Source organism: Macaca thibetana, chromosome X (genome assembly GCF_024542745.1).
Source record: "Macaca thibetana thibetana isolate TM-01 chromosome X, ASM2454274v1, whole genome shotgun sequence".
In the NCBI taxonomy this organism is placed as follows: Eukaryota; Metazoa; Chordata; class Mammalia; order Primates; family Cercopithecidae; genus Macaca; species Macaca thibetana.
This window is the reverse complement of record NC_065598.1, coordinates 35,944,633-35,966,568: the sequence shown is the minus strand read 5'-3', so window position 1 is coordinate 35,966,568 and position 21,936 is coordinate 35,944,633. Positions and strand designations below refer to the sequence as shown.

Sequence of the window (21,936 nt, the reverse complement as noted above, 5' to 3'; positions counted from 1 at the left end):
TAAAAACAAACAAAAGACCTCTAATTCAGCACTGAAAGTTAAGACCTTGACGATCTACACAGATGGGATTTTTTTTTTGTTACCCACTCTTCCTCCTTTCTGTAATGTAATCCCCTGTATCTTGCCTTTCATATTTCTCCCTGCTCACTGGCTTGTTTAGTATTCTTAGCTTCTCTCACAATTTTCCCCGCAGCAATTCCAGTTTGGTCTAATGACCATACTCTGTTCCACTTTAATTCATCATACATTCCAAGAATTGTTCCCTTTCTAAATCACTGATACTCAAAAAATGACAGAAGGTTCCCACTACTACAGAATAACAGGCATAGCATTATGGTCCTGTACCTACATTCACTGCCTTACACCTCCTGTCACACCTGCATGTTTTTGCTATATTGTCTTTTGCCCAAATCATTCTATTCAAACTAGATCGTCAACTTTTGGAATTAAGAGACATACAGATTCTACTCTCAATGACAAGCACAGCTCCTACCAGAGGCAGCAGTTTAATACAATTGACAATTTTAAATTCACTTTATTTCTAGACATTGGCCAAGAACCCACACAGTGAGAGTTAGAGATAAATAAGTCATGCGTAGCTTACCATTCTTTAAAATAATGTTTTGCTTATCCAGATGAATTGCCATATAGGGGTAAATGGTAAGAATGCAGTTTTCTGCTGTTGCAGTAACTGGAAGTGAAAACCTGAAAGTGAAAACATTGCATATCAATACAATAAAAATTTCAGATGCAGTAAATATGATGCATTTAAGTATCCCAGATGTCCTTAATGATGAAGACATGATTTATTCATTTTTTCTTTCTACTTACTTTGTTTTCTTTAACCATCTACTCAACGTTAATGATTTTTAAAATTTTTACTTTTAAATATTTTAACAGATATCATAAATTTCACTGTCAAGTGTGCTATAGAACACAGACTGTAACTGCACAGGTGCAAAAACGCAGATTCAGGAAAGTTTGGAGTTGAAGGTGTCTCATAGTTAATTTACTCCGTTCTTCTATGGAGTGCCTGACAAATGGTATGTAGCCTTGGATGACACTATTAGGGAGACACTACCAGATGGCATTCACAACACAGAAACAGCCCGTTTTATATCTGGAGAGCTGTAACTTCAGAAGTTCTGTTCCAGAGCAACATAGAACAAAACCTACAACCTGAACCCCATTATCGTTCTTCAAATATTTAAATACAATCATTAATTTTTCTCTAAGGTTTCTCTTCAGATTTCAGAAATTTAGAACATTTGAGGATTCTTTCTACTGCCAAGTCTCCAAATCTCTTATATATCAGTCTCATTTATTTAGATGACCTTTTGTTTTGTGTTTGTCCTCCTTTGTCCTTCAGTCTGAGGACTGAAAGCAATATATTCTGCAAAAGTTATACAACAAGTACAGAGTACTATTACCTTCAATAACCTGCATACTCTGTTTTATGAAAGCATTGTGAAATTGTCTTATTATATTTACCAGCCACAAAACACTCTTAAACTATATTTGGATTGTCTATCTTATATGACAATTCTATTCTTGTACAACTGATTTTTTTTAATAGAAGGGCTATATTTTATATCTATACCACTTTAATACTGCCTTATTAATTTCTGATCTGCATTATAGTATACCAAGAAAATATCACTACTGTATCAGCCATCTATCATCTACTAGTACTTTATGGTCACTAGCTGAGGTAAAATGCCAAAATCCCACGTTTTAATGCAAGTAACTATAAGTAAATATAGAATAGGATGAAAGTAAAAAAATGTTCATAGCTGAAATATAATGAGTTATCAAGTAAATCAATGGTAAACATATACTACATGCAATTGAATGATTTCCACCTCAGTTCTACACACAATATTTTCCAGTAAGAAAGAAACTACATTTTTCTCTTTATACATTGATATGTGTTAACATTTTATGTAAAATACACACACTCAACATCATCTTGGTTAACAAACACTAATCTTATCTTTCTTTTCTATGGATCCTAAGCACATGTATCAGATGGCCTTATTCAGGATTACATTTCATATCTATATGTAATTTTTACCATATGATATCATTCTTAAATTTAAATTTCCTTGATAGCATAAATCAGTACTTCTACAAATTGTGCACTTGTGCTAAACATAGTGATCAATCAATATTTCATTAGCCAATTATCTATATTTAATCAATAATTTTAGATTAAATAACATAGTTTACATAGAGACACCATCATCACTACCACATAGAATAAGAAATATTATTTTTTAAATATGACTACAGAAGGAATAAAAGACCACTGTCATAAATTCTGTGGATGCTCTGCCTTTATACACATATTCCCTGGGATGTTTCCTGGGGCAGGCCCATAGCCAACACCTGTGGGTGTGGAAGTTTCAAATCTCAGCTCCATCACCCCAATCGCAACAAAAACTGTGATGTCATTTCAGTTCTGGAGAAACCTCCAGGATTAGGTTGCTGTTGAGATTTCAATTTAAATGTTTATTTGGAGTGATCAATTCCCTGTTCTACTTCTCTTACCCCTTTATTGTTGTTTGGGTGGGGGGAACATTTCCTTAATGCACAGACCCATGAATCATCATCTAAAAGTAAGCTTGTGGATAAAGTTACCTAAGACAACTACTAAATTAACAAACAAAAGAAACACTATCACTTGAAATATTTCCAAAATGATAAAGAATTAAGGAAAATAATTCTGAAAATAAATTTTATTCCAAGAATGAAGTGGAAATAAATATAATAATGTTTGTTTCTCTTACAAACCCAGTTTGCAGAAGATAACATTTGATTTCAGATGTTCCTCATGGTAAAAAAAAAAAATAGCCAACATGTACAAAACTGACTTGACCAGATTCTTTTCATAGAGCATATAATACAGAAATTAGACAAGTAATATGGCATGGAACTATGGACACTTCACTCATCTATATTACTGTTAAAAATATATTAAAACAGAAAAAAACAGACATACAGTTGGTAGTACCAAGAGCCTACATTTTAATAAAAATATTTCTGGGGAAATAGAGCAATTTGTGTTACTTCATCAGGGAACAATGGTGATATTTATGAATTCCCTATGCCAATGCATACAGACACAAATGGTTACTGACAGATGAATTGTTCTAAAAAATACTCAGTATTACAGTAACAATGAGATGAAAAGGCCCTTCGATATTATGAGTTTCAATTCCATTATAAGATTTAAATAGCTACCTCAGGCATGTGTGATTTAAAATAGTTCTACTGGGTAAAAATCAGAATGAATATTCCTGGTAATAAGAGAGTCGAAGATATGATGTGAATGTTAATGAAAATGTAAATGGGCTTGTACTATTTGTGGCCATGTTTCCTGTTATAAGAAATATTGCGTTTGGGTCATTTGGTTGTGGTGGTGTCCACCGGTTGTCTTCATTTCTTTTTATAGCAGCATTAGAAATGTAATTTACATACTCTAAAATTCATATTTTAAAGATGTACAAATCAGTGTTTTTTAAAAATATAATCACAGAGTTGGACAACCATTACCATTATCTAACTTCAGAAAATTTTCATCATCCTTAAATGAAACCCTCTACCGCTTAACAGTCACTCTCTATTTGCAACTCCACCCCACCCCCAGCCCCTGAAAACAACTAATCTGTCTCTACAGATTTTCCTATGCTGGAAATTTCTCTTTTGGAAATTAGTAAGTACTCCGTGGATGAAATGTGGAGACTATGTGTACATCCCTATCCTCACCAGTCTTTCATATTTTGATACTGAATGGTATGATGACCACATACAATTCATTAAATAAGGTGTGAAAAGTCTCACAATTCATCTCTCTGTCATTAGCTAGTGAATAATTAATACTCTAATCACACATCACTAATTCTTTCCACATCATTAGTGAGGCTGAGAGATTTTATGCTTGTCTGACCAATTTTTAGGAATAAAACTTTGAAGCTTCATGTTAAATCTCAGTGATAACTGGTCTTGTATTTATAATATTTTAGCACTTTCCACTAGAACACAAAATACTGTGATGGCTTGTCAAACATATGTCAACATCATAAAAAGCATTATGATATATTTATCATCTTTACTAAAGTTCTGCTCCCATCTATACTATTTCAAGGGAGATCTTACATTCTAAAAGCAATCTTATTGAGCATGATTTTAATTCACAGAGAAATTAGCAGAGCAAGAAAGCCTCCACGTTTATAGAAACATGTCTCTCTGGTCTTACTACAGTTATCTGACTAAACTTTTTTCTGCAAAGCAGCTAGAAAAAAAATTATATGTTGGTAACACTGGCAGTGGCTACAAAGGGTTAAAAGAAGAGGTTAATGCTAACATTGCTTTTGATTAATGAACCATATTTCTATATATAGATTTGAATAAAGTGAACAACAGGTGAAGGAGAGGAAAAGATGTTGGGCTGGTATTTTGAACATGCTTTAAATTGTGAAACCAACGACCACTCCCATCACCATAAAAAACAGGTGCTTACAGCATTCATATAGCATTTAGGTAAAGACTTAAAATGAATGGAATAAATTCAGATGACTGTATTTCCATCAGGGAAATTTATTACACAAAACAAACTTCCTTGAGCAACCATTCTGATGTGTTTATACATACCTATTCACAATTTTTCTCAATTTCAATAACTGTTAGCAAAATATTTCATATGTAACTTTACTCACATGCACAAAAATTCATTGATATGTGTCTTAAATATCTAACACTTGCTATAGCTATTACTTCATGTCAATTAAGTCAGTTGATGGGACAAAGGAATTTTAATTCTGGTGCTCTTGTGTATATTTATAACATACATAGAGCTCATTGACTATGAGTAGAGCTCATTCATTATGTTGCCAGACACAAGAATCCCTTGATCACAAGTGAGGACATCATATGCCATGTTGTTAATCAGTAATATAATTACAAAGTGTATTAGTTCATTCTCATATTGCTATAAAGAACTACCCGAGGCTCAGTAATTTATAAAGAAAAGGTTTAATAGACTCACAGTCCTGCACGCTGTACAGGAAGGCATGCCTGGGGAGGCCTCAGGAAACTTACAGCCATGGCAGAAGGTGAAGAGGAAGCAGGCACATCTTACATAGCCAGAGAAGGAGGAAGAGAGGGCAGTGGGAGATGCTACACACTTTTAAACAACCAGATCTTGTGAAAACTCACTATTGCGAGAATAGCAAGGGGGAAATCCACCCCCTTGATCCAATTACCTCCCACAGGGCCCTTCCTCCAATGTTGTGGATTAAAATTCCACATGAGATTTGGGCAGAGACACAAATCCAAACCATATCACAAAGTCTGGATTTATTTATTTATTTCTAACAGGTAAAAACAGACTGGACATACTTTTTATTATAATGTGATTGTCACTTACTTGTTTTTTCAGTGTCTTTAACTTAAATGAGGAGGAGGAAGGGAGTAAAATTATAGCTGCTCTTCTTGGTATTGCAATAACCCATAATATGTTATCTGCAGCCCATCAAGAAATTGTTATTAATATTTATTAATAACAATAAATTTATTAATAAAATAAGCATTAATAATTCTAGAAAAATATGTGCTATGAACCAATTTCGTGCCCAAAAATAGACTTTAGGTTCTAAATCCCCCTAAGTCCAAGGAAGTATGTTTCACATATGAATGTCTTCCATTGATTTGTACCACAGCAGAGTAAAATAAAGGAAGAGAATTCTTCTTCAGACCACATGAGAGATCCATAGATATTCATCAAATATAGAAATATATGTTCCTTTAGCAATTCTATAAGTGTATATTAATTCTTTTCACATGAACCATCTCATTGGTAGTATGCCTTTTTCTCTGGAAATGATGCTATAATTCAGGTAAAACATTTTTGAAATCTCAAAATCTCTGTTAGGGTCTATTTTCACAATTTTAAATTGTGTTAACCTCAATTAATATACATCAGTATATGTTTTATTTGTAATTCAGTGATTTTATGAGAAAATATAACAGGTGTTAATGCAGTTTCAAATGAAGTTTCCAGGAAGGAATTGTGGCAAAAAGTAAAATTAATCACCTCTAAAATATGTGTATACTTAGAAAAATTATATTTTGTGTATATATACATGTATGCACATATACACATGCACAGAAATACATGGACATTGTCTTAGTCTGTTTGTGTTTCTATAAGAAACACCTGAGGTTAGGTAATTTATAAAGAGAATTATATGGCTCATGGTTCTGCAGGGTGTACAAAAAGCATGGAAACAGTATATGCTTCTGGTGAGGACCTCAGGCTCCTTCCATTCATGGTGGAAGGCAAAGGAGAGCCAGTGTGTGCAGATAACACGGTGAGAGACGAAGGAAGAGAGAGAGGAGTGAGGTGCCAGGCTCTTTTTAAGAATCAGCTCACATGGGAACTATACTGAGTACTGACAGAGCAAGAACTCAATCATTACCTGAAGGACAGCACCTAGTCATTCATGAGGAAACCACCCCATGTCCTAAACAACTCGCATTAGGGCCCATCTCCAATACTGGGGATAAAATTTCAACATAAGATTTGACAAGACCAAACAAACCATATCCAAATCATAGCAAACATATTTGTGTGTATGCATAGATATATACATTATTAACGTATAAACCTTATGTTTATGTTTTTATGAAGGTATATACATTTATTATATTCTAAAAATACACAGAAGGAATCTAAACCTTAATCAGAAAGAGATTAACATATTAAATGGCTGTGTCTTTACCTCAAAGAGTAGAACTGCTAAACATCATGCCTTGACCAGTAATGCAATAAGTACAGCAATGCTTTACAAAGAAAAATTATTTCTAATCATTAGTTGTTCTGCTGTTTGCATGCTTATATACTTGAAGGTTAATCTCACAGAACTTAGAGCATAAGCACTAGCTATTACATACACTATATGGGTTAATATTTGCAGCCTGATGGAACCAAACACTAAAACTCCGACATGATGATACGAACTCACATAAAACAGTAAGATCATTTTCATTTTCGTTCCAAGAATACTATAGTGTATTTTATTGACTTTATAAGACAGGAATGACCTATCCAAACCATGCTTTTTACAGGCTCTTTTCCTTATATCTCTTAGGAGATTTCAGGATATATATACATATATATGTGTGTACGTGTGTGTATATATATTATTATTATTATACATATATTTGTTATGATATATGTTATATATGTTTATTATGATATATACATATATTTTTATTATGATATACATATATGCATATATTATGATATATACATATTTTTATTATGATATATATACACATATATACACACATAAATAATAAACATAATAAAAAACAAATAGTCATACTTTAAAATGGCTCCATTCTGATTTTTTATAAACAAAGAGTAACACAAAAACAAGGTCAGAACTGGCCATAAAAGTTGAAGGACATCAACTCTGTGTAATGGTGAAACTTCCTCTGATGGAAATACTTGTTAAAATTATTTTCCCAACTGTCTGGCCAATGGTCTGAAATCCTACCATGAAATATGTATTCTCATTAGTTACAGCAGTACAATCCAAAAGAATATTTGTTGATTACAAATTAGTAGCTTGAAGATTAGGTATTAACATTTAAGCAAGGGCTCAGCTATTAGAGATCAACTAAGACATGATGAAATGAGCACAGGAAATTAGGAAGTTAGGTGACGATCTGACATCACTTTCAAAGGGAATATGATTGCATACGGGTGACTGCCTCAGCTGGGGACTCCAGGCAATAAGAAAATGGTTCAAAAGGGAAGGGCAAAAGAAATCAATTAGGAACTACAATATAATACTCTCTTATCTCATTGAATATTCCAGAGTTAGATGATCTCTTTTATAATGTCCCCACTGGATACAAGGGCAATAATAGAAAGACGTGTGAACTTAATAAAAATAAAGTTCACATATTGTGTTGCATTGTTCCTTTCAACTGAGATGTCAATAAAATCCATCCAAAATATAACTCTGCATTATTAGTAACAGACTCGGAATGATAAAACTGTTTCTGTAATCTATGAAAATGGTTCCCAATTTCTAGGCTGCAGACTCTTACAAAGCAGCTGAGGGTATACCTGCAAAACAGTAAGTTTGATAAATAATTTTTAACACATCTTTTAATATGACTTTACATATGTCATTATATACTCTAAGAGGTAATACAATTACATTTTACTTTAGAGTTTATCTGAATTTATAGTAATGTTTGGTGATATGTTTTCACAAAAAACAGGTAATAAAATGTAAGTATTTTCACGTAGAGTGGCTAGCAAATGGTTTGAGCTTGCAAAAGCATGCAGGAATTGAAAACAATGAAATCACAGGTCTTCAGTTTGAATGCAGTATAAAATAAACCATGCTAATATTTCATTAGTTTATGCAAGACTGAAATAAAAATCATTTAACGTTCATGGAAGTCAGATATCACTTCAGGCCTTAAAGGAGAATTCTGAAATACTATTTGCATTTCAGCATGGAAGAATTAAATCCCACTTCCTGCCACTGATGCTTCTTTATGTAGACTTATCCACTAGTAATAGGAAAGTGCCATGCCCAGCAAACTACTGGAAAAGATCATAAACATCCATGTTCTGGCTACAAACACTTAGGTTGGTGCTGTTGGAGACTGACTTTCACAATTACATAGAATATTATTAAGATTATGGGGCTAACATTTGCTTCCAGATTTAGTAATTGGGAAACAAAATGTTTAAATTGTAATAAGCCTGAGGAAAAATGTTGCCAAGAGAATAACAGAGGGTGATGATGGGAGGAAAGAGAGGCGTTAAAAAAATTATAAAACATAATGAATTTGCATGCCCATTTCAATAAATTGACTTAGAAGGTTGGCAGTTTTACCAATCACTGCAAGGTCTATATTTTTAGTAGAATATAGGGTATTTTTTAACAAATAAAAGTTAATAAATATTCAATTACACAAAGCAGAGCAAGCTATGAAGATTGATTTGTGAAGGTGTAACACAAAATTGACATGCATATATGCTTTTTATTTTCTCTTATTTCACAGGGTTGTTGATGTTTGACTTGCTATCAATCACCATGTCCTAATATTTATTCCATCAAAATCACTTCTTATTTCCCATTCATAGTTTTATTTTCATTCTAACAACCACCACCCTAATTCTGCACATGTGTACAGCATCAACCTGGAATAGCTTATTCATTGGTCTCTTTACTTCTACCCTTTGTCATAATTATCTTGCACATAAATATCTAACTCAATCTGTCTAGCCCCTTAAATGCAAAGATAAGCATACAGCATGTAAAAAAGACTGCAACATGAGTGTATGTATGGATGGAGAAATTGACATCCTCATCTGTGATACATTTGAGCTACTGGAAAAAAAACCTACTTTAGACATCAGTGAGGATCCTACACATATCATATTCAATACCTAATTGTCACAGGTTGAGTTTTCTAGAAGCAGACAGTTTGGAGTTTGAGAGGATTATTAGGGAGTAACACATGTAAGAAATGGAGATGGAACCAAATGAAGAACAGAATGAATTAGAACAGCTATGCAAGCCCAATGATGACTTGGTCAACGAGGCTGGGAGCTCTGGATTGCCTTTCAAAGTTTCTGGTATCAGGCTGAAATGTGTAGTCCTCTAAACATGCCTTAATCAGATAAAAGATGCAGGCTTGCCTCGTGGGGTGTCACCTTAGTCCAGGTGGCACTCTTCAGCTGAGAAAGATCCTATAGGACCTGACAAAAGGGGACAGGTAGCTGATAGCATTCCACATAGCTAAGCACCAAGTACTAACATGAAAAGGCATCTGGAAAGTTCAGTTCCACATACTTCAAACTAATCAACTCATTTTTATCCTAATTTCCAAATCATAAAAAATCTAACAGTTGTTGTGATCATTCATTATAGCAAGCTATATATAAATATATATTTGCTAACCCCACACACTTGGTGCTTTTGGTGTGTTTTAGGACAGAGAGATACACGCTGGTCAGTACACCATTTGAGCAGCCTTCCTTAAGTGAGGAGAGACTGAGTAGCCACTTGAGGATTTCATATCCTTGTAAGTCTGTGAAGCCCTTGGTAAAACACAGCTTCTTCAGGCATTACTTGAAATTCTATCGACTATAAATATGAAATGTCCTTCTTGGTTCAATTTTGCTCATAGCCAATTCTTATTCATTAGTCAGCCCATGTTGTATATGTCACATATCACTCATTTTTTATACATATTGTTAGGATACCTAATTACCAAGAGGATGCATTATGATTTTTAAAGTTATGTTTTCATCTAGTAGGAACCACCATAATGTAAGTAGATGATACTTTTATTTTGAAAGTAAGAGCTTGAAAAGAAACTATCATCAGAGTGAGCAGACAACCTACAGAATGGGAGAAAAATTTTGCAATCTGTCCATCTGACAAAGTACTAATATCCAGAGTGTATAAGGAACTTAAACACATTTACAAGAAAAAAACAAACAACCCCATTAAAAAATGGGCAAAGGACATAAACAGACACTTCTCAAAAGAAGACATTCATGCGGCCAACAAACATGAAAAAAAAGCTCGACATCACTGATCATTAGAGAAATGCAAATCAAAACTACAATGAGATACCATCTCAGTGTACCATACCAGTGAGAATGGCGATTATTAAAAAGTCAAGAAACAACAGATGCTGGCGAGGGTGTGGTGAAAAAGGAGTACGTTTACACGGTTGGTGGAAATGTAAATTAGTTTAACCATTGTGGTGATTTCTAGAAGCAGAAATACCATTGATGCAGCAATCCCATTACTGGGCATATACCCAAAGGAATATAAATTATTCTATTATAAAGACATAAGCACACGTATGTTCACTGCAGCACTATTCACAATAGCAAAGACATGGAATCAACTCAAATGCCCATCAAGGATAGACTGGATAAAGAAAATGTCCTACATATACACCATGGAATACCATGCATCCATAAAAAGGAAGGAGATCATGTCCTTTGCAGGGACATGGATGGAGCTGGAAGCCGTTATGCTTAGCAACTAATGCAGGAACAGAAAACCAAACAACAAACACATATTCTCACTTATAAGTGGGAACTGAACGATGGGAACACATGGACACATGCTGGGGAACAACGCACACTGGGGCCTGCCAGTGGGGAGCAAGGGGAGGGAAAGCATCAGGAATAGCTAATGGATGCTGGGCTTAATACTTACGTGATGAGTTTATCTGTGCAGCAAACCACCATGGCACACATTTATCTATGTAACACACCTGCACATCCTGCACATATACCCCTGAACTTAAAAATAAAAATTGAAGAAAATAAATAAATAAATAAACTGACCATGTCTACATGGTGTTAAATTTAAAAAAAAAAGAAAAAATAGTAAGAGCTTGAATAAGTTCTCTAATATTCTTTATAATAATATTCATCTTTAAATAACTTTCAAGCATTAAAATGATGAATTTTAAGCCTGCTGAAATTCTGAAAACAGTATTACAAAAGAATATTTTATATTGGTTTCTATCCAGTTGAAAAAACTAAAAATGTTCAGGATACAGGTAAAGGTTAAATAAATTTAAATAATTAAACTACATAAAATTAAGGACATTAAGAGAAAATAATTCAATACATTTAATAAAATATTTAAATGAAGAATTGAAATAATAAAGTTGAAGTTGAACAGAAATTTTTAAACAGAAAAAAAATTTAATTTAATTGCACACATTAGTCTTTTCTTTTTAACTTGAAGAAAAGTAAACGCATTTTGATTTCTAATAACACCCTTTGTAAGCATAAAGCATACATTTAAATATCACCTATCTAATATGAAATGCCCAAATTACAGACAGCAACACTTATCGATAACTAATGGCTCGGTAATTTATTGAGCAATCAGTTCATATTTACAAGTAGGTGAGAAACTGGGTAGCCACGGTGGGTCTGAGGAAGATGAGATGGAGAGGGCTGTACTAAGCGGTCCTAAGGTAGCAGTAGACTGCATGGGCATCTACCTTCTAGGAGTTCTCTGAAGAACAGCAATCAGGAAGGTGCTCACAACCAGTAAGGGAGATAAAGAGGACAGGACATTGGAATTTCCTTTAAAGTAAAAAATCTCTAAGGAAGGCAGAGGTTCTCCAACCAACTTCACAGATTCCAAAGAGGATGAGGTTAGAGAAAAGAAAAAGAAGGATATTAGAAAAACTACATCTGTGGGTAACTCTTTTATTCTGCTACCTGGTGTTAAAAGTACTATAATTTTAATAATCTGGGAAGATGTGGTAAATATTACCATAACAGTTTGTCAGCTTTTGCATTTCTATGCAAATTTTAAACTCCACCATGTTGCTACAAGTAAATGATGAACATCGTATGTTTATAGTTTATTATGACATACCTGTATTATATGTTTTGTTAAATATAAATGAAACATTCTACCTTGTAATAGAGACTATGATTTGTTTGAACAGATTAACCATGAAAATAATGCTCTTTGTCAGATGAAGGTGCCATTACAAACAGCTTTTCACAGGGCTAGGACAAAGAATACAGAGCAGATGATTATATCAGAACACAGAGCGGTCTCATGTGAACTCTACTCCCTTCCTCACTGCTTGTTCTATCTACACATACAACACTAAGGAAGGTGGACAAGTATATGGTATTATGCATAACTCAGCTCCCAAACCATGACAAATAATGCTTTGAGGTAATATTACAATACTAACTTCAGTTATGAACAATTAAATGGATACTAAGACTTCCCATTGCCTGCCTTTTGTTGCCACGATGCTAAAATTTGAGATGGATCATTGTAAATGGTTTGCACTAAGAGTGGAGTCTCCAAAAGATGAATATATCCTTAGTAATTCTTCCTACTCCATAAAGAGAGCCTTGAGTACCTCAAAAGTAGCCTGTAGCTACCTGGCAGTATCCCTCAGAGGTACGTGACTCACATTACTTGCTTATTACAAGCCTTAAGTTAAATATACATTCAAATATATCTACATATTTATTTTAAATATCCAATATCGAATATTCCAAAAAGGCACATAAAATGCAGGTATTGATGTACATAACAGTTCCTAAAGTGGCATTGCCAACTTGAGTGCATAAGTGCTTTCAAACTGATTTGACTCTGGATCTGATTCATTCTCTGCTAGTCTCCTTTATGTGATGCTGTTTCCTATCCATTCAACAATAGGAAGGTATCTGAAAAATATACATTTTAACATTTTAAAGTACTATACTTTAAAAATATACATTTTAAAGTACTAGCGACTGACCCAAAGGTGCCAAGTGCACTCTACACAAATGTCAAACTATGCACTGAGCAGAACAATACTTAGAATTACCTTCATTATTCCTCAATTCTTAATTGTATTGAATGCTTTCTAAAAGTAGTATAATTTCCATTTAAGTGATTGTCAATAAGAGTAAGTATAATAAGCTTTATTATGTAGCAAAAGTGTTTATAACCCCATAACATGGTTGATAAAATGCTACTGAATAGAGGAAAAGAGCTAATATAATTAACAGCTATATATTCTCAATTTTAAACATCAGACCTGCCTATTTAAAAATACATTTCTCATCAGAAAAATGTTAAGTACATTTGCAACAAAGTCTATGAGTTTTATCTCTAAAGTTTGAATGTAGTGATTAATTAAAACATCAATGAAAAATGTAAGAATTATAATTTTATTATTTAAAACACTTATAAATGCATTAATTTATCTTTATGTGCAAAATTTTTATTGTGCCTGTTTTAAAGGCAGAGGATATATATAATCTAGTTCCTTAAATGTGGTAATTTGCAAAATTAAGCAAGAATGTGGTTAGTTATTTTTAAGAAAAGGTCAATCATTCTACTATACTATATCTCATCCATGATTAGGAAAACAATCGATTTGATTGGTTTTGAGTGGACAACTAAATCAGGTACTTTCCAGGAGTTTGTATGCCAATAAATTCATAGAGCAGATACTTCAGTATCAGCTTTGCTGTTAATGACACTGTATTAGTCCATTTTCATACTGTATGAAGAAATACCCAAGGCTGGGTAATGTATAAAGAAAAAGAGGTTTAATGGACTCACAGTTCCACATGGCTGGGGAGGCCTCACCATCATGGTGGAAGGCAAAGGAGAAGCAAAACACATCTCACATGGCAGCAGGCAAGAGAGTGTGTGCAGGAGAACTGCCCTTTATAAAACCATCAGATCCTGTGAGACTCATTAACTATCATGAGAACAGCAAGGAAAAACTCACTCCCATGATTCAATTACCTCTGACTGGGTCCCTCCCATGACATATGGGGATTATGGGAGGTACAATTTAAGATGAGATTTGGGTAGGGACACAGCCAAACCACATCATTCCACCCACGGCCCCTCCCAAATCTTACGTCCTCACATTTTAAAACCAATCATGCCTTCCCAACAGTCCCCCAAAGTCTTCACTCATTTCAGCATTAATTCAAAATTCCACAGTCCAAAGTCTCATCTGATATAAGGCAAGTCCCTTCCACCTCTTAGCCTGTAAAATCAGAAACAAGTCAATTACTTCCTAGATATAATGGGGGACAGGTATTGGGTAAATACAGCCATTCCAAACGGGAGATATTGGCCAAAACAAAGGGGCTACAGGCCTCATACAAGTCCAAAATCCAGTAGGGCAGGCAAATCTTAAAGCTCCAAAATGATCTCCTTTAACTCCATGTCTCACATCCAGGTCACATTGATGCAAGAGATAGGTTCCCATGGTCTTGGGCAGCTCCGCCTCTGTGGCACTGCAGGTTACAGCCCCCCTTCTGGCTGCTTTCACAGGCTGGCATTGAGGATCTGCAACTTTTCCAGGTGCATGGTGCAAGCTGTCAGTGGATTTGGGGGCTGGAGGATGATGGATCTGGGGTCTGGAGGGTGGTGGGCCTCTTCTCACAGCTCTCCTAGGCAGTGCCCCAGAGGGGACTCTGTGTGGGGGCTCTGACCCCACATTTCCCTTCCACACTGCCCTAGCAGAGGTTCTCCATAAGGGCTCCACCCTACAGCAAACTTATCCCTGGACGTCCAGGTGATTCCATACATCCTCTGAAATCTAGGGGGAGGTTCCCAAACCTCGACTCCTGACTTCTGCGCACCTGTAGGCTCAAAACCACATGGAAGCTGCCAAGGCTTGGGACTTGCACCCTCTGGAGCCATGGCCTGAGCTATACCTTGACCCTTTTTAGCCACAGCTGGGGCAGCTGGGACACAGGGCACCTCGTCCCTAGGTTGCACACAGCAGGGGGACCCTGGACCTGGCTCAGGAAACCATTTTTCCCTCTTAGGCATCCAGGTCTGTGATGGGAGGGGCTGCTGTGAAGATCTCTGACATGCTCTGGAGACATTTTCCCCATTGTCTTGGTGATCAGCATTTGGCTCCTTGTTAGGTATGCAAATTTCTGCTGCTGACATGAACTTCTCCCCGGAAAATGGGTTTTTCTTTTCTACTGCGTTATCAGGCTGCAAATTTTTCAAACTTTTATTCTCTGCTTCCTCTTGAACACTTAGCCACTTAGAAATTTCTTCTGCCAGATACTCTAAATCTTCTCTAAAGTTTAAAGTTTCACAGATCTCTAGCGCAGGGGCAAAATCCCACCAGTCCCTTTGCATAGCAAGAGGGACCTTTACTCCAGTCCTCAACAAGTTTCTTATCTCCATCTGAGACCACCTCAGCCTGAACTTTGTTGTCCATATCACAATTAGCATTTTGGTCAAAGCTATTCAACAAGTCTCTAGAAAGTTCCAAACTTTCCTACATCTTCCTGTCTTCTGAGCCCTCCAAGCCTCTAGGAAGTTCCAACTTTTCACACATTTTTCTATCTCCTTCTGAGCCCTCCAAACTGTTCCAACCTCTGCCTGTTACCCAGTTCCAATGTTGCTTCCACATTTTTGGCTATCTTTACAGCACTGCCCCACTCTCTGTGGTACCAATTTACTGTATTAGTTCATTTTCATACTGCTCTGAAGAAATACCAAGATGCAGCAATTTATGAAGAAAAAGAGGTTGAATGGACTCACGGTTCCACATGGCTGGGGAGGCCTCACAATCATGGCAGAAAGTGAAGGAGAAGCAAAGGCACATCACATGGTGTCAGGCAAGAGAGAGTGTGCAGGGGAACTTCCCTTTATAAAACCATCAGGTCTCGTGAGACTTATTCACTATCACAAGAACAGCACAGGACCACCCACCTCCATTACTCAATTACCTCCTACTAGGTCCCTCCCGTGACACGTGGGGATTATAAGAGCTACAATTCAAGATGAAATTTAGGTGGGGACACAGCCAAACTGTATGAGACACTGACACTTCTGAACACTGGCCAAGAACAAATGTGCAGGTCCATTGCTCCTGATGTCATCGGAACCACAACAACTACATTCTTTGAATACACAGTCACGTTTCATATTTGTTTGATTTTATGCTATAACCATAGAGACAATTCATGATCTTGCCTCATTAATTAATATATTGAGCAAAATAAATTAATAATGTCTCAGTACTTATTGAGTAGACTGTAATTCTATCATTACTATATGGGGAACATAGAAGTTTCACTAATGTGTGTGTGTGTGTGGGTGAGAGAGAGAGAGAGAAATACATGCAGAAGAGTAAGAAAGAAAGAAAACATGTCTTATTCTTTGGAAAATCTATATATGACATATAGTAGTGTAACCCTTAAAAACGTATGCTTATTATAAAAATTTCTATATAATTATTTATAGTCTAAATGCTATTTAAAATAAGGTGACTAAATGGAAAATCTTTGGAAACCAAAATATGCTTTACATTCTTGGCTCCCCCATTTAATGTTTGAGTGAGTTTGGACAAGTTACGTCACACTATGAGCCTTAGATTCCTCTTCTGTAAAACAGAGATGAAAATCTAGAAACAAAAAACCAAAAAAAAAAAAACCCACTTCTCAGGACTACTGTGTGGATTCCATGAGATCTAGCCTATGAGTAGTACCTGACTTGTATTAATTAATAGCTATAGACCTCATGCCTCCTGTATTTATTCAAGCCTTGATATCCATAACATCACACTCTCCTGGTTCTCACCCTATTTCTCACTCATGGATACCAAAGCAGAGCATGGATGACTTTCATAATCTGTTCCTGCTGCCTTTTCAGTTTCATCTCCCAGCTGTCTTGCCAGAATTCACCAAACCATAACACCAAAAATGCCATTAAAATATGGGTTGCTTTAGCCCCCATACCTCATGCTCCATTTTACTGTTTATAGTACTCCTTGTTCACATCACCGTTTCTCACAAAGATATATATTTAGGTCGGTGCAAAAATAATTGCGGTTTTTCTGACATTGAAAATAATGGCAAAAACTGCGATTGCTTTTGCACCAATTGAATAAAACTTCTATCCCCAGACTTTTTGGAGAATTTGGGTAGGACGCAAGTAGGGTGTACAATCTCTGAGCTGCGAGCATATTATTGTGGATGGGAAAGCAGACAGATTAGCAGAAATTATTCCTGCTATTATTCACAGATTTCCAGCTGGTTGAGCCAATCCAAATGTGACAAAATCTAAAGAAAACAAAATTAAAAGCCAAGCATGTTAGCCCCCAAGAGAAGCCACATTATGAAAGTATCTTGCAAAGTAAAAGAAAGCAAGAAAATCGAGAAATCAGTGTCATATTTTTAGTAAGGGCCATGGGCTTCAATATGAACAAACCAGATGCAAATAAAGGCTTCAACATAGGGCAAAAAACCTACCACACTGCCATCCATCAAGAATTTGCCCCCTGTCTTTCCCTAAATCTTGGGCAGAGTACACACATGGTTTGCCTACAAAAAACATATGCTAATAGATTACCAATAATAAATGAATATAATTTATTTCATAGAAATTCTAAAGTGAAAAGGAAGCTTTTGAGGAATTCCTTTCTGGAATACCTCATTTATCTCAATGAGATCAGAAATGGGACTCCTAAAGAGAGAAAGGCAAGGACAGCATTGGAGAGTAGAGAAGAGTTAGAGGATCTGATCATATTCACTATAGAAAACCAGATAAGGAGTTAACCAGTCACCAGTAAAAGGATTTGCCAGTATTAAGGCTCTTGGGAATGCTTACGGTCTTAGTGCCTTGTTTATCTGGGTGTACAGAAAAGTCTTTTGTTGCTCATCTATGATTTGCATAGTTTTTAAATTAGTTCCAATAGCTCTAATTTATCGCAAATCTGCTGAGGAATTAAATGGGGTTTTGTGAAATATGATGTATTAAGAAGAAGATATTTCTATGTATTAAGAAGAGAGATGTCCCTCTCCTAATTTCAAACACATGAATCAGTCCTTTGACTACAAATATACAAATAACGCCTCTACATGTTAATAAATGAGCACATGAAGAACATACTCTGACACTAATTTTACTTTTCATTATAAGCCTTTTAAACAAACTTTATAGCTCTACACTTCAACCTCTTGCCATTTAGTTAGTCAAGTTATTTCAGGATATGATGTAAAAATGCTACTTCTGGTCCTACAAGATAAGATATCCAGAAATATTTCACCAAGGTGTATTTGAAATCTCCTGGGGCCAGGCGCAGTGGCTCAAGCCTGTAATCCCAGCACTTTGGGAGGCCGGGACGGGCGGATCACGAGGTCAGGAGATCGAGACCATCCTGGCTAACACGGTGAAACCCCGTCTCTACTAAAATATACAAAAAAACTAGCCGGGCGAGGTGGCGGGCGCCTGTAGTCCCAGCTACTCGGGAGGCTGAGGCAGGAGAATGGCGTAAACCTGGGAGGCGGAGCTTGCAGTGAGCTGAGATCCGGCCACTGCACTCCAGCCTGGGCGACAGAGCAAGACGGAGTAACAAAGCTATATTGTAGGGAAATCATTATGTTGATATTTCTCACTTTCAGTTGACACTTATTTAGCATTTCCTTTGGGTTATTTCCTGTCCAGTTGCTCAATAATTACTAACTCGCTGTACTTTTCATGATGACAGATGGGGCAGGTTCTGCTATTAGCTCCATTTCACAGATGAGGAAACTGAGCGTCTCAGAAGTAATGTTAACAAAGCCTGGATTTGACCCCAAACAGTCTAGCTCCAGAGTATAAATTGGTAGCCACTATTATGCTGCTTTTTGTGAGAGCACACTTACATTTGGAACTTTAGCAATAATCTTTATGTCTAAGGTTATTATATTAGATCCCTCTCTTTTTAACATTTTACCATGGTGTAAAATATAAATATGTTTTTCTTTAATGTCAGATACAAAATAACCTACATTTAGATATCTTACCAGTTTTTTCTGTCATCACAGAAAAGAAGATCGGTAAAAAATGACACAGGTTTAGATGACTTGAAGCTGAGGTGGCAAGTGAGCTTATTATTAATTCCACTGTGAGAGCCTGGGATGACTCTGCCTTTTGGAAATTTCACAGAAAGAGGGTGAATCTCCTCGTCATCAAGAAGCCTTACTGTGGGAATCTGGACACATACAGTTGAATTTCTGCTTAAAATTTAAAAAAAAGTTTCATTAGCTCAAAATACCTGCAAGTAACTGGCTTTAAATGTATACTTCATTTTTTTGAATCCTAAAGAAAATTAAAATAAGAAATATTTCTAATCATGTGCCTAATTATGAAAGATATCTTTGTATCATCTCTTACTTTCTGATCACAATATAAGATGGATGATAACTAAGAACCACTTGAGATGATCAAATGTTCCTTTTGTTCTATAAGGATTAAAAAGGCATGTGACACCTGATTAAACACAGTATTTCTTAATCAGCATCATGATATAAATTACTGTTTTTAAATATATTCTGATGAAAATTTACCAAAAGTTATCACTTTAATAGCTACAAATTTAATGCACATAGACTAAATAATATTAACAGATACATAAACATGCAGGTAGATATTTGAAAATTTGGATACTATTAAGTGCATATATACATATACTATGAATGTTTTTCAATCACTACTATTCAAAAATTCCACTTAATGTTGACATACCTAATTATAAATTTATAATTTTTATAGCCAATCCAAGCTGTTTATTTTAAATAATATAATATGTATTAATAGTATTCACTCTAAAATTGAATTACTTCGTATTATTTTTAGTGATCAATAAATATTTAATCATATTACTTTGCTTACTTATATATGTAAGAACTTACATATCTATGGCAGATAAGAGGTATCATCAAATGGGAATTATATATCCTTGCTATTTTAATCAGTGTGAGAATTATTTAGCTAATAATAAAAAAAAAAAGATCTAAAATTGTATTAGTTAAACCTATATACTACCTTGGATAAAAACATGGAAAGTAAGGCCGGGCGCGGTGGCTCAAGCCTGTAATCCCAGCACTTTGGGAGGCCGGGACGGGCGGATCACGAGGTCAGGAGATCGAGACCATCCTGGCTAACACGGTGAAACCCTGTCTCTACTAAAAAATACAAAAAACTAGCCGGGCGAGGTGGTGGGCGCCTGTAGTCCCAGCTACTCGGGAGGCTGAGGCAGGAGAATGGTGTAAATCCGGGAGGCGGAGCTTGCAGTGAGCTGAGATCCGGCCACTGCACTCCAGCCTGGGCCACAGAGCGAGACTCCGTCTCAAAAAAAAAAAAAAAAAAAAAAAAAAACATGGAAAGTAATTTATAAATCCAGTTTGAAAATAATTCAGTTGTTACTTAGCTAATTAACTTATCTTTAAATAAGTGATTAATGCTGTTGATTTTATTACATATGTATAACTTGGACACTGCATTACATTATTTCTTCAGTACCTCTCATATTCATTTCATTATACCATATTTAGCAAGACTCAACTTTTGAGTTGAAGTAGCTTTTAAATTGATACCTTTGTACATTAATCTCTATGAAAACTTTAGTTGATTTTTTACTGAAGTCACATGAAATATGTAAATTTATCTGTGGAAAACTTTTTTTACAGCATTGAACATTCCAATCCATGAATACTGGTGTATTTATTTGAGTTTATTATTTAATTATTTAAATACACCTGTATTTAACTTGAGTTTTATAATTTTCTTTATACAGTTCCATACAGTTCATTCATAGCTTTATCTATTATCTTTATCTCTTATCTTTTAATCTATTATCTATTTATTATATTTTAATTTTTTGATGCTATTATAAGTAGTAATTTAAAGTTGTGTGCTCTATATATTGTAAGCTGAAATTATATTGAATTTTAAATATTTAAGTTACATTTGCCTATTCTGATAAGTGATCTTCCTAGTTTTAAAAAATCTCCTTGTAGATTCTTTGAATTTTCTATATGAAAAAATAATCTAATATACAGATAATGACAGTTTTGAGTTTTATTTCCTAATCCTCACACATTTTGTTTTTCTTATCCCCCTGCCATATGCTAGGTTCTCTATTAAAATGCTTTAGGGAAGCAGTGATAATAAGCATCGTTCACGTTTCTGTTGTTAAAAGGTAATTCATGTATATTCCAGTTTCAATAATGATATTTGCTCTAAGCTTATGATAGGAACATTAAACAATTGAAGAATATCTATTTTATTACTGTTTGTTGAGAGTTTTTCCATGAATGATTTAAAAATTGTATCAAATGCCTTTATTCTCAATGTATGAAAATGATCAAATCATTATTCTCTTTAACAACATTTTAGATTTTTTGATGATAGACAATCCTTGAAATACTGGAATACAAACAAGTTGGTCATGATCTATCTTATATACACGTTGTTTGATTCTTCTTTTTTTTTTTTTTTTTGAGATGGAGTCTTGCTGTGTTGCCCAGGCTGGAGTGCGGTGGTGCAATCTCGGCTCACTGCAACCTCTGCCTCCCGGGTTCAAGCAATT

The 21,936-nt window shown here is 35.2% G+C and overlaps 1 protein-coding gene across 1 annotated transcript in view; it reads right to left on the bottom strand.

Annotated features, from left to right (window-relative positions):
* The window catches only part of CFAP47 (cilia and flagella associated protein 47), a 439,964-nt gene that overhangs the window by 306,535 nt on the left and 111,493 nt on the right, over positions 1-21,936 (bottom strand). The window contains exons 26-27 of the mRNA XM_050776518.1: positions 19,370-19,579; positions 605-705 (exon numbers count right to left, since the gene is read on the bottom strand). Of these exons, the coding sequence (XP_050632475.1) occupies positions 605-705; positions 19,370-19,579 (311 nt within the window). The remainder of the gene's footprint in view (positions 1-604; positions 706-19,369; positions 19,580-21,936) is intronic.